The sequence below is a fragment of the Hylobates moloch genome, unplaced genomic scaffold (assembly GCF_009828535.3).
Source record: "Hylobates moloch isolate HMO894 unplaced genomic scaffold, HMol_V3 SCAFFOLD_3, whole genome shotgun sequence".
NCBI classification, from domain to species: Eukaryota; Metazoa; Chordata; class Mammalia; order Primates; family Hylobatidae; genus Hylobates; species Hylobates moloch.
In genome coordinates, this window is record NW_026652278.1 from 97,484,607 (window position 1) to 97,498,008 (window position 13,402).

Consider the following 13,402-nt stretch of genomic DNA (forward strand, 5'->3'; position numbering starts at 1 on the left):
CACAAGCCTGGACTAGTGGTTTCAGGTAAATTGCCAGATTCAAAAGAACGTGTTTGTAAGGGAAAAAGTATTAATATTCCTATACCAAAGTCATATAATTCACCATGAGTTCTGAAGCCACAGAGAAATGTTAGATTTCCTTTTATTTGTTACATTCATGTATTCAGAGATAGTAGGTAGTCATGGTTCTCAAGGTGTGACTTGTGGACCCCTGGGGGTTCCTGAGACTATTTTGTGGAGAGGCTCTTCAAAGGCTAAACTATTTTCCTGATAATATTATGATGTTTTCTTTTTTCACTGAGTTGGCATCTGCACTGATGGTTAAAAATACTGATGGGTAAAACTGCTTGTGCTGTCACACAAAACAAGGCCATGACACCAACTGGCACTAGTGAGTGAGTCATCATGTTCTTCACCATGGCACACTCGCAATCAAGAATAGTTGCCTGCATTAAGTCTTAACCATGGTACACATCTCTTTATTGTCAAGTCTTTTTAATCTACAAGAAAGGGGGGAGTACTCAGAAAGCATTTGGCTGCAAACCAGAGTTCTGGTTAGCAGAGGACAAGTAGTTGTAGGATTGTGAGACTGTGAACTAAACTAGTTTCTTTTTCTCGTAGGAAACCATTAGAAACTGTGTCTACGCAGACTGTGGTGTTTGGAAGACTTTTTTTTTTTTTCTAATGATCAAAGTTTGCCTGTCATTAAAAAACCAACAACAAACTGTATTGTTGCCAATGAATAAAATTCAAGCTTTTGAGGAAGTATTAGAATTTTGAAAATCTTGTCTCTGCCACTCTGAGATTGCCAGCTTTCTAGTACTTAAAAGCTTTTTTTGATGAGATTGGTGGTGATATTAATGTGTGACTTTTTGTTGTTGTACCATGAAATGTGTAAATGTCTGGAAAATCTGCATAACTCAGTGAAGCAGTATTTTCCAAATGATCAATGCATAATATCATGAAACTCTGCATGGGTAAGCACCATGTAGAGTGCAAGAGAAAACAAGGATTGTAATGTAAAGGCATATGGAAAGCTCAGTGATGCAGCTGCAGGGTCCACATTGCATCTCACCTCTAAGAAAGTATCAGCTGCAGAGTTTTGGTGTAGTATCAGTGAGTATCTACAATTAGCTAAAAAGGCTCTGAGCATATTCCTCTCTCTTCCAACTGCAAGTCTGGGGGAGGCATGATTTTCTTCATGAACTTCAACCAAAGCAGCATATCCCAGTAGATAGGATGCAGGAGCTGATAGGAGAATTAACAGCTGTTTCCTTTGTAGCCAGAAATGAAAGATATTTACAAATTTGTCAAACAATGACACTCTTCAAAAACTTTATTTTGGAAAATATATTGATTTTTCATAAGATGTCATTTTAACACATTTATTGTTATTTTAAGTGAATAAATTTTAAAAAATTTTTAGTTTTATTTTCAGTATTACAAATTATCAGTAGATATAAGCACATAGAACTCTTTAAGATACTCAGTGAATTTTAAGAAACTAAAAGGAGTTCTGAGACCAAAAAAGTTGAGAACTATTGGGCTATACTGTTCTAGACAACAAATCAAACAGCGCTCAAAGAGGGAGTTTTAATTCTCTCCAATCACTGCATCACAATATGTTACATCGAAGCTAACTTTTCTATCTCTTTTAACAAAATTTCTGGCAGTCTGTAGCTTCCAAGACGTTTTCAATTATTAAAAGCTCAATTTAGTATTCCTTTGTGGTCATCCCTGATCTAAGTCTCACCTCCTCCCATCCCTAGTGTCAGCCAGGGGTAGGGGAGTTGGCTTGGGGATGGGGGATAGTGTGTTTTTCTTTTACCCCTACTCCCCCAATACCCTTTGCAAGATGGACTGGTTTGCTTTTGAAAGGAGATCCAGTTCTTCTATTGTGTTGGGGCAGGGAGACAGAAGTTGGCCACATTATTGCCTCTTCTCAGGCCAGCACTGACCAGCATTCTTACTCTTTGTGAAAGTGCTCAAATGTTGCATTTCTCCTGCAGTGCACGGCTTGTGTAACCCAAAACCTCCTGTAGTGCTGTAGGCTGGATTATCTGCAGGGTGGCTCCAGCCCAACTACCTTCAATGAGGTCCACGTGACCTGTAGGTAACTCATGCATCATTTGTAGGCCGAGCAACTGTCAGCCTCTACTGTTCCCTCTCTCTGTTCTGCCATCCTGCCTCATTTCCCTTGTCACTTTGATTAGAGAAACACAGAAGGGAAATCAGCTAGTCTGCTGCCCGCATAGGAGCTTGAGTGTGTCCTCTGTCGTCTTCTCTGTACCCCTGGTCTCTATGAGGGATTGTCTTGGAGACTTATCTCCATTATTCTACTCTTCACTAGGCTGTGGACCCCCACCGCTGTCCTTTCTTTTCCTATTTCCATAAGACAATTTCCATTCTGTAGTCATATGTATGTGTGTGTGTATATATATATATGAAATTTATATTTCATATATAAATTTCACACACACACATTCTGGGAAGTGGCAGATAGAAGATAGTTGACGGTTACATTTCACCCATCTCTTTGGCTCTAGAGAAGTGTATGTTTCAACTGTTGGGAGTTTTTCTTAGAACATGGGACTTAACACTTCTTTTTCCTCAGCTTTGAGGACTAGTCATCAGTTTTGGGGCAAGAAGAAAATCATTGCATTTGTCATCGTCTTCCACTGTGATCCCAGGGTGTTACTAACTGTGCAGGATTAGAGGATTTATATATCTACTTATCACTAACTAATAATAACGTTTTAACATCTATTTTATGTGAGGTGTTGGGCTTCTATTTTATGTGAGGTGTTGGGCTATGAGCAAGGGATCTGGTGGTGAACTCTAGGGACATTGTCCCTGATCCGTGAATTTCATTACCGGTGGGGGTGTAAACAGATAGATACAATAAATCTATAAATACAAAGTCTGATAAGGATAGTGAACAAAAAGAATAGGAAGCCATCAGACCTAATAATGAAGGAGAACTGGTTTTGGTTGGGTAAGACTGTTGGGAAAAGCTGTGTGTAAGTGACATTTTAGCTAAGACTCAAAGATGAATGTGGGTACCCCCGACACTCAGGAACATTGCAGGCAGAGAGGTTGCCTTGAGGTAGGAAAGACTCTGGGTGCTTGAGGATCTAACATAAGGTCCCTGTGGGTGGAACCTGATGGAGAGTGGCTTGAGATGGAAGTCTGCAGGGTCCAGGGCATGCAGAGCCCCAGAGCAGGCTTGAGTTTCAAGTGCATTGGCAGGCATGCCCTTCACCTCAAGAGCAATGGCAAGCCACCAAAGGGCTTAAATAAGGAAGTGACAACCAATTTATGGTTGCTGGGTATTTCCATTGTGAATAAAGCCTGATTCCTGTCCAATAGTCATTTTCCATACAGTCACATTGGAATACACTCCACATTGCCTAACCAGATCCTAGCTCATCTCAAAATTATGTGAGCTTCCTTATTAATTTCAACAGAATTTGGGCTTGTGGGCAGAGGGTCTTTGGATTCCCAAATGATAGGCAGATGAGAGCTGACAACAGTGATAGCTAGCCCTGTATGGTCTTTGAAGTGATTCTGATGGTTACTCTTTTCCTTTTCCTTTTCCCTTCCCCTTCCCCTTCCCCTTCCTGTTCCGTTCCTTTCCTTTCCTTTCCATCTCACTCTGTCACCCAGGCTGAAGTGCAATGGTGTGACCTCAGCTCACTGCAACCTCTGCCTCCCAGGTTCAAGCGATTCTCCTGTCTCAGCCTCCCGAGTAGCTGGGATTACAGGCATGCTGCACCCCACCTGGCTAATTTTAGTATTTTTGGTAGAGACAGGGTTTTACCATGTTGACCAGGCTGGTCTCGAACTCCTGACCTCAGGTGATCCTCCTGCCTCAGCCTCCCAAAGTGCTGGGATTACAGGTGTGATCCACCACGCCTGGCCGATTACTCTTTTTCCAAGAATCTTTCCACCTCACTGTTACACTTTTTCTTGTGTGAGGATTTTATTCTGTCTTCTCACCAAAGATAGACCTTTCTTCTTTGGGAACAGGGCAGCTAGAGCTGTGGGTCCTTCTGGACAGATCCTTTTTGAACTTGTCAATAAACATGTAGATCTAGATTTTTCATCACACCCCTCATTCCTCCTGGAAATCTCCTTGTGATATTCTCAGCTTGGTCTTGCACCCTTTCCACTGTTTGCCACTTGCGGTGATCACAGTTACTGTCTGCCTTTCCTGTGTCCATCCAGACTTCCATTAGCCCTTTGTTCAGGTCCTCTTCTCTTTTTACTTGGACTGTTTTTGAAGAAATGTCAATAGAGGTGGCATTTGGTTGCGTGACCTCAGAAATTCTCTTCTTGAATATAGGTGATACCAATTAATCTTTGATGTTGATCTTTAGGTCTTAGTTGTATCATATGTATATACAACATGGTGTAGTCAAAGGGAGACGAGTATCTCCTCTTACTAGGAACACCAGTGGAAGCGAACAGGGGAATTGGAAATAAATACTATTTATTAGGTGTTTTCTATTTTCCAGGACTTGCATGAAACTCTTTTCATGGTGACTTTCATTCTCACAGTAACCCTAGTTAATAGGTACGATTATTATCCTGTTTTAAATATGAGAAAACTAAGGCATAGGAAGTTAAATAAGTTGCTTAAGGGTAAGTAAGGGGCGGAATTGGGATTTAAACTCATGTATTTGACTTCAAGACTCTCAGTAAATTCTGTTGATACTTCATTTTTTAAAACTGTGAAAATACTCTAAATTCTTTTTTTTTTAGTCGTTTTCCTTTTCGCTATGGAGATAGCAGTTAAATCTCTAAAATACAATGGGCCTACATGTTTATCTTGGGGGCAGCAAGGAAAACAATAGCTAGAAGAGTACATCTGATTTCACAACAGATTTGGGCATAGAGGCAGTGTGGTGGCTGCTAAGAGGAGATGGAACTGCTTAAGTCCATTGTGTTTGCAAAGAAAGGGAAGCCTGAGGAACCCCAAAGTCATCTGCACTGAGCAGTGACCAATTTTTTTATTACTATTATTATTTTTTATTTATTACCACTAGAACAATATCCTCCTAACAGGTTTTCTGTTCATCGTCTTACCTGCTACCCCCCTTCCTCCCCAAATCTGTCCAAGGAAAATGGAGTGAAGCACAAATTGGCCCAAGGGTCTCCTATTCTTTAATGGCTTTTTCTTTTCCTTTTTCTGTTTTTTTTTTTTTTTTTTTTTTTTTTTTTTTGGAGACAGGGTCTGGCTCTGTCGCCCAGGCTGGAGTGCGGCGGCACAATCTGAGCTCACTGCAACCTCCGCTTCCTGGGCTCAATGAATCAATCAGTCTGCCCACTTCAGCCTCCCGAGTAGCTGGGACTACAGGTGTACACTACCATGCCTGGCCAATTTCTGTATTTTTTGTAGAGTTGGGGTTTCACCATGTTACCCAGGCTGGTGTTGAACTCCTGGGTTCAAGCAATCTGCCTGCCTTGGCCTCCCAAAGTACTGGGCTTACCGGTGTGAGCCACTGCACTTAGCCTTTAATGGCTGTTTGTTTATTTACTGAATAAAGTCTTAAGTCCTTTAGCATCAATCACCCATCTGTATTTGGGATTATTTTCCTAGAAAACGCATGCAAACAAATTGTATATAGTTTTCAGGAGTTCATGAATCAACTGAGAGTCACCCATGAGCTCTCCTAGCCATAGATCCCAGACTCGCCACGTTTTAAGATGGTTCATTCCATCTTTTGTTACAAAACTAGTTTTAAGCTGTAATTACAGTTTTAATGTTTGTTAAAATATAAACTGCAAACAAGTATACAGGGTAATTAATTGCTACTTGTATGTTGAAACCTGTCTGAGTTCCATGACATCATCTGCAGTAACATCCATCTGATCAAAAATTTAACAGTTCCCACTTCATCAACAATTACTGAAATACAGATTTTTGAAGAATGGCAGCTCTGATAATTGTAATATGTGGGGAGTGAAAAATAAATGTATGTAGAAATTTGGGGTTGTTTCAAAATGGGACACATTATATATCTCCAGATTGGAGAACTCAAGTTTCTGCCTCCCCCCGCCCCTCAACTAACTCAGATTTTCCAAAGAAATGTTTAATGCCCTGGCTACTTTCTCTAGAAATTGTTCTGGGAACTAAGGGAATTTGATCTATAGAAAATGTTCTGAGAAGTGGTTTCAAATAGTATCACTACATTTTCAACCAAAATGAAAGTGTTGATGGTTTGTTGCTTTTTAATAATTAAGCCTAAAAACTGTTTTTGGTACTTTGTATTTTGTAGACTTTAAAGACATGTTCCTTATAAGAATTATGCATCTGTGTAGAGATGTTGCAAACACCCTGGTCAGAATTGAAGGCAAAGTACCAGTTGCTCCCAGCGATTCCTATGGAAAGGCTTTATTTGTTTACATTTTTGCTTCCGACTGTGTAGCTTGAGCAAAGGTACAGCCTCCAAGTTTTTAGGCTTTATGATATATACACACAGAATAGCTACTTTTCTAGGGCTACTTTGTTAGTGAGTGGGAAGATAAGAAGACTTTAAACTACTAGGGAGATGACAAAGAAGCTGGTCTGGCTCTTTCTGGGATTAGGTAGGAACAAAAGAAAGTCTGCTTTAAGAGTTTGTAACCATCCATGGACTGGTTGGTCCATGGCTTAGGATTTGAGAGTTTTATCCACCAAGTCCTACATTGTAAAGTGAGCAAAGTGGCCGGTGATATTTCAAGGTCATGCATCAGAAATAAATACGTATTTCTGAAAGGATTGTGTCCCATGGATTTTTTTTTAGTACCCAGAAGCTTCTCCCCACCCCCAATATTTTAAATATAGAGGTAGGTAGGTGTATGCATGCATGTGCTAATTCTAGATCCGGTACCATTAATTAACATGCTGAAGACTCAAACTACTGGGCAGTAATTTTCAGTACTTTTTTGTACTCATAATAGAAGCCAATAAAAGGATTACAGCTTTAGTTTACTTAATGTAATATAATTCAGATAACTATGGTGGAGTCTGTACATCATTGACAGGTATAAAACACATGACTGCATTGGGGGGTACTTTATTCAGAGTTTAATTATTGAAGCTTTATTTTTAAAAGTTCTACTGTATGTGTAAGTAAAACAGATTTCTTCACTAAAATTAAACATTTATTTTTAGGAAGTATATAAATGAAGGTAACTATGGCTTCCTTATGAGAACTGCTTACATATTAAAATGATTTTTATTTTTACTGATGTTTTCTGATTACAAATGTAATTATAGAAAAAAAACGTTATGGACATATACATAGAGCATAATGTATATAGTTTCTGAAATGTCCCTTTTTCTTAATAGTGCATTTAATATATTTTAGCATGTCCTGACTTTTAGGATCTTGTTTTTGAATAACTTATATAAAATTAATTTAACCAGATTTACCCTTTTCTCCAGACTTCTTTACTCCTAACTCCTTTTCTCCCTCATCTCCTTCTGTGCTTCCTCCTCTTCCAGTTGCTCAGGGGAGAAAAATGAAGTATACTTTTTTTTTTTTTTTGAGATGGAGTCTCACTCTGTAGCCCAGGCTGGAGTGCAGTGGTGAATCTCGGCTCACTGCAACCTCCGCCTTCCGGGTTCAAGCCGTTCTTCTCCCTCAGCCTCCCAAGTAGCTGGGACTATAGGTATACGCCATCATGGCCGGCTAATTTTCGTATTTTTAGTAGAGATGAGGTTTCACCATGTTGGCCAGGCTGGTCTCGTACTCCTGACCTCAAGTGAGCTGCCCGCCTTGGCCTCCCAAAGTGCTGGGATTATAGGCATGAGCCACCACACTCGGTCTGAAGTGTACTTTTATTACGTCATTGAATCCGTAAAGAATAATGTTTAGTTAAAATAAATGAGGTTTTGCAGGTTTGGCTACACCTGATGCTTAATAATAGATGCTAGATTGCTCATTGATGATGAAGTCACATCTTTGGTTATATATTTGTCTACTAGATCCCAAAATGTTTCCACTTAGGGAAATTTGTCACCCTGTATCAGAGTAAATTTTTCTGCGATATAAAGAGAAATTATAGAGTGCATAAAGTTATGTCATGTTCTCCAAGAAGAAAGCTACTGGTGCCATGTGGGTATTTAAATGTAAAGTAAATAAAATTAAATAAAATGAAAAATTCAGTTCCTCAAGTCAAGCCACAGCTCAAGTGCTCAAAAGCCACTTGTGGCCAGTGGCTAACCATATTGGACAAATGGCTATAAAACATTTTCACCATCGCAGGCAGTTCTGTTGGATAGCCTTGGGGTGAAGTCTATATGTGTTGCCTGTTTATTAGAATTTAAAAATCATTTTTTTCCTTTTGGTTATCAGTAATAAAAAGAAGAATTTCTGTCAATATTTTTTTGGAAACAGTGAACAGCTCAAAATTATTTAGAGTAAATTTTTACTCCCCTACCAACTTAATTTTTAAAATGATTCAGTAAAGTAAAACACATATGCAACACAGGGTTACCAGCACTTTGAAATTCTAGAACATTTAAAAAATGTTTGATATGGCACAAAATCCAGGAGTGGGCAGGCTAGGGGTTGGATATTCTATCAATTGGGTCGGGATCTAGAGAAGATGATGGAAGAGAAACTGACTATTTGTAAAAGATGCTCAGAAGAAGCAAATGAAGTGGAGAAATAATGTGTTTACTTGAGGCACATAATTTTATGTTATAGTTAGAGTATTCATAGAAATTAACCTGGGAAAATTGGAAGCCATCAGAAAGAAAACACAAGGGATGAAGAAGAACCACCAATAAGAAAGAAAATATAAGGGATGGAGAGGAACCACCGATGATCCTTTAGTCAGTGGAAACAATCACTGCGATTTTATATATCTTTCCAGCCTTCCTTTCTATGCTCTACAAACAGGCCATATTCATTAGGCAGCCAAGGATGGCAGTGAACAACATAGATGAGATGTTAGTCTGAGAGGAAATGTGGGTGATTAGGAACTGCAACACTGAACCAGATGGCTTGAGCTTGAAGTCTCAGCTCTGCCTCTTACTGTCTGCAAGAACATAGCAACTTGTTTAACTCCTATTTATCTGTAAAATGAGATGGTCCTGCTGTCTACCTCTTTATTTTCTTGTGATAATTGAGGAATTAAAATTTTAAACTCATTAAAGACTATGTTACTAGTATTACTGACCTATTAGGTGGGTAGTACAGGCACATGGTAAGTTCTTAGTAAGTCTCTCTGTTTATTATAGCATTGAAGCAGACATTTAAACAAGTAACTGCAGTCAGGTTAGATGAGTTTTGTGATAGAGTAAGTTAAGTATTCTGTGATAGTATATGTTGAGATGTCTTAATTCTCGATAATTATTTAAACAAAGCGAATTTAGCTCAGTATGCTTGGTTTTTGTTTTAAAGTATATGTTCATAGTTTCTCAAATCAAATCTCTTTTTATAGCTTGCAGTCATTAGAGTTCGTTTATTACCTCGTTATGATACATCTTTAAAATTTCTAAGATATTAAGTAAAAATGTGGCTCTGATCATTCTGGTAATATCGTAAGTGTCAAAATTCTTTCCCTGAAGCTTTACATTGTGTACCGGGTTGCCAAAAAGGTAATAGAATCCTCTCTTAGCAATAGCATCTGGCTAATCAGAATAAAATTTATCTTCCAGACTTTTACAATGGAGTTTGGTTAGCTTTGAGTATAATTAAAGAGTGTATTACTTGTTACCTATTAAAGACAGGAAATTGTGAGGTGCAACTGTTTTTTGTATATGGTGGGGGACATTCTTCTTCAACTATAAATAAAAAGAGACTAAAGTGAGTTTTCAAGTATAAAGTGTGAAGGGACACCTATACAAGAGCTGGAATAGATGAAACTTAAGTGCTGACAGTTATGTGTTTGTCAACACGTCTTTTGTTTCTGAACTTTCTGCTAGATTTTTTAAGGAACTCAGTTTGTCTTACATGGGATTTATGTAGATTCTTGCCTTTGTGCTTCTTGGGTCACAATAATGGGAAATGAAGGGCTAAATTTTTTAAAATTTATTATTATAATTATTTTACAATATGAAAAATGATCTCATTTATGCTAAATAATTATAAGAAATGCCACTAGTTACGAAAAATCCCTTCGTTTCTTAGAAATTTGAAGTTGAGGGGGAAAGTTGGCAATTTCAAAAAAATGAATGAATAAGTATAATAAAAGGAACAGTGTGCTTGGGCAGATGTTCCTGGATGTGGTGCCCAGGCACAAATAGTGCCAGCTTCTTCCCTCTCGACAGTGATTCCATACCAACTTGCCAAAATGTGGCTGGCAGTTTATTGCTTTGCTTTAATCATATTACCTTTTGAGCAGGAATATAAACTGCAACTGATACTTGAAATATTGCAGCAATAGATTTTAGATATAATAGACATCACAAAACTTACATGTTTATTGAGGGGAAAGACAAAGGCTTAGTTTTCAAGTGGGTTCTGTTTGATTAAGACTGTTTTTTCCATCTGACTCCATGTTGTAATCACTGGGCCATAGTAATAGATGAATTAGGCACACATACATGTCACCTATGGGTTTATATTAGCATGTACAAACATGTTACGTGTGTGTAATATGTCATAAACATATAACTTTAGGATATTCAAGGATTCAGATTCTCTTTTCAAGTATAAAAATGTGCAGCTATCTGAGATTGTTTGCTAGCAGGTGAACTTATATGCATTTAATTTTCTTCCAGATTCATGAAAAACTACACTACTATGAGAAGCAGAGTCCGGTGCCCATTCTCCATGGTGCGGCAGCCTTGGCCGATGATGTAAGTGTGACTCTCCGAGCTCCCCGGGACGTGTCTGCTGCAGACCTAGCCCAGGCAGAACCTGTCCTAGTGCAGACAGATGCGTGTGATCCTATGAGTGAAAAGCAGAAGAGGTTACAAATGTTTCCAAAAGTCCTGTCATCACTGAGCTTGTGTTAATATTATGTTGATTTTCATTCACTTTTCTGTTCTAAAAATTTTGCATGTAGCTACTCTCTTGCTCTGCTTTCGTAACTACGTAATAGACATTTTAGGCTTTAAACTCATGGAGAGAGAGAAGCTGTCAGCTGTTGGTGTTCTGAGAAAGTCACAGACAAGAGGAATGCTTTGGAGAAATAAAGACAAATGAGATAGCTCTATTGCTGACAGTACTAAAAAATGACAGATACTAGGATACGAATGAGGCATATGAAATACATAAAAAGGATTGTTTTTATAATGGATTATAAAACATAGTAATGATTTATGGATATTAGACTTTTCCAAATTACCTTCATAACCAAAAAATAAATTTTAGAAGCAGTTGGCATTGATGGAGTAGTTAATTTCCTGTAGCTATAATTTTATTTTAAACTTGGGGGAAGGGAACTAACTTGCTGATTCTTACTGTTAACTTTCGGACTCGGATGAATTGAGAACACACCTGGATAAACTATAAAGGACATGAAGCTGGAAGAGAAATATGTTTAGTGCGAAGGCTGGTTTCAGTGATAACCCGTAGCTTGTTTGTTGCTTTTAATATTTTTTTCCTTTATTTTTGATAAGACAAGCTATAATTCAGTGTGGTAAAATATCCAGGCCATAAAGTAATTAAATAATTGGCCATCTTGAGAAGTTGATGTTATTTGAACTACTTTGCATTCTAATTTAGAAAATACACATATGTAATAAATATGCAACTTGCGTGCTATTTGTTTAGTTCCCATTTTTCTTTCTGTTTTTATCTACAAAGATTACAAGTATGTTTCAGTATATATTTAATGAGGAAGTTTACTTCTGCGTTATTGAAGCAAAACTTTTTAAATGAAGGCGAATAAAGATGTAGAAACAGTTGCTCAAGTAAGGCACAGTTGCCACCCAAGAAAGCCTTAAAAAAAATCAGTTTTGAAACATTTACTATTCAGAGTTTTGGGAAACATTTGTTTATAAACCAATGTTGTTGTGGCCCAATCATATTGCAACAATATTCCTTTATAAAAAGTTAGAGACTGCTATGTAAATATGATAAACCATAGCATCTTATAATTTGTCAGAGCAGTATATTTAAATGTTAAAATATATTATGTTTTAAGTGACTAAAGTGTGCAAATGAACTTTATGTCTTTTTGTAAGTTAAAAATGCTGTAGAAATATTACCTCAAAAAAGTAAAAGCAGTGTTTGGAAGGTAATTAATGACTGTATAATTTTCTATGATTTTATTTTTTGTGTACAATTTATATTATGCCCTTCTTTTAGAGAAAAGTCCTTTTCCAGAGATAAGAGCAATTATTTTTAGCTTGTTAGAAAAAGTAGGGGCAAATGGAAATTTCATGCAAGGTTTTAAGACGAGTTTTTAAATAAAAATGCATCTATACGTATACCACGTATTTCATAATTCTAATCTTTTTTCCTGTTTGAGTCTTGCTTTTTTTAAGAAAATTATGAGATCTTTCCTATAGCCTAAAATTGAATTGGAATTTTGATAGGAATATCTCTTAATGGAAGATATGGGAATATCTTTTAATGGAAGATATGGGGCAGGTTTGAAGTTGTAACACTTTCTTTATGTAGAACCCAAATGGGAATTCTTGGTTATTATAGTAGAGTACAGTCAGCATTTTTGGTACCAGGGTAGCTGTCAACCCATTATAGCTCATTTTACGATTGGTACTATGATTGGTTGGTATTTAACAGATTTCTTCATCTGTATAGGTAAACATAATAAAAGTTTCAGGCCATTTGCTCTATTAGGGGCATTCTAATTATTTTTACCCTAGCTCTAAACAGCACAGCTACTGTGGGTTTTTGGAATCCCCATGGGTTTTTGGAAACCCTGTGGATTTCACCACCTCATTCAGAAGCTCTGTTTTTGTGAGGGTTGGGGGAGGTTACAGTGTCAAAGCTTTATCCAGTTCTTCTTACAAGTGGTCCTTTGTCTAGGTGCAAAAGACCATTCACATGGACGAAGTGCTGGGGTTTGCCCTCTTTGCAATAAATCAGAAGGTGATCTGGCTGATACGATTACTTGATTTGTCCTCAGCCAAGAGCCTGGGCTCGGATCTGGACTACCGAAGGTCTAAAAAGAAAAGCAATGATTGATGATCTGTTTTCTTTTATGCTGACCTCTCCTTAAACATTGGAAAGTAATAGCCTTGAGCAAGTCAGATTCTCAGTTGTCATACACCCAATCCCACAATGCTCTTACTAAATGTTCTTTACGTCAATGTAATCTCCCTTGCAGCTGGCCGAAGAGCTTCAGAACAAGCCATTAAACAGTGAGATCAGAGAGCTGTTGAAACTACTGTCAAAACCCAATGTGAAGGTGAGGACATGTTACGCCGGTAATAAATACCTTCAAACAGGGCCACTTTCTGAGCCTTCACATGAATTTTGTTTTGAGCATC

General features: G+C 37.8%; 1 protein-coding gene across 8 annotated transcripts in view; it reads left to right on the plus strand.

Moving 5' to 3' along the window:
* MPP7 (MAGUK p55 scaffold protein 7) overlaps nt 1-13,402 on the plus strand; it is a 262,894-nt gene that overhangs the window by 152,833 nt on the left and 96,659 nt on the right. For all 8 annotated transcript variants that reach the window (XM_032144508.2, XM_058436591.1, XM_058436596.1 and 5 more), the window contains 2 exons: nt 10,721-10,798; nt 13,240-13,320. In XM_032144508.2, the coding sequence (XP_032000399.1) occupies nt 10,721-10,798; nt 13,240-13,320 (159 nt within the window). The remainder of the gene's footprint in view (nt 1-10,720; nt 10,799-13,239; nt 13,321-13,402) is intronic.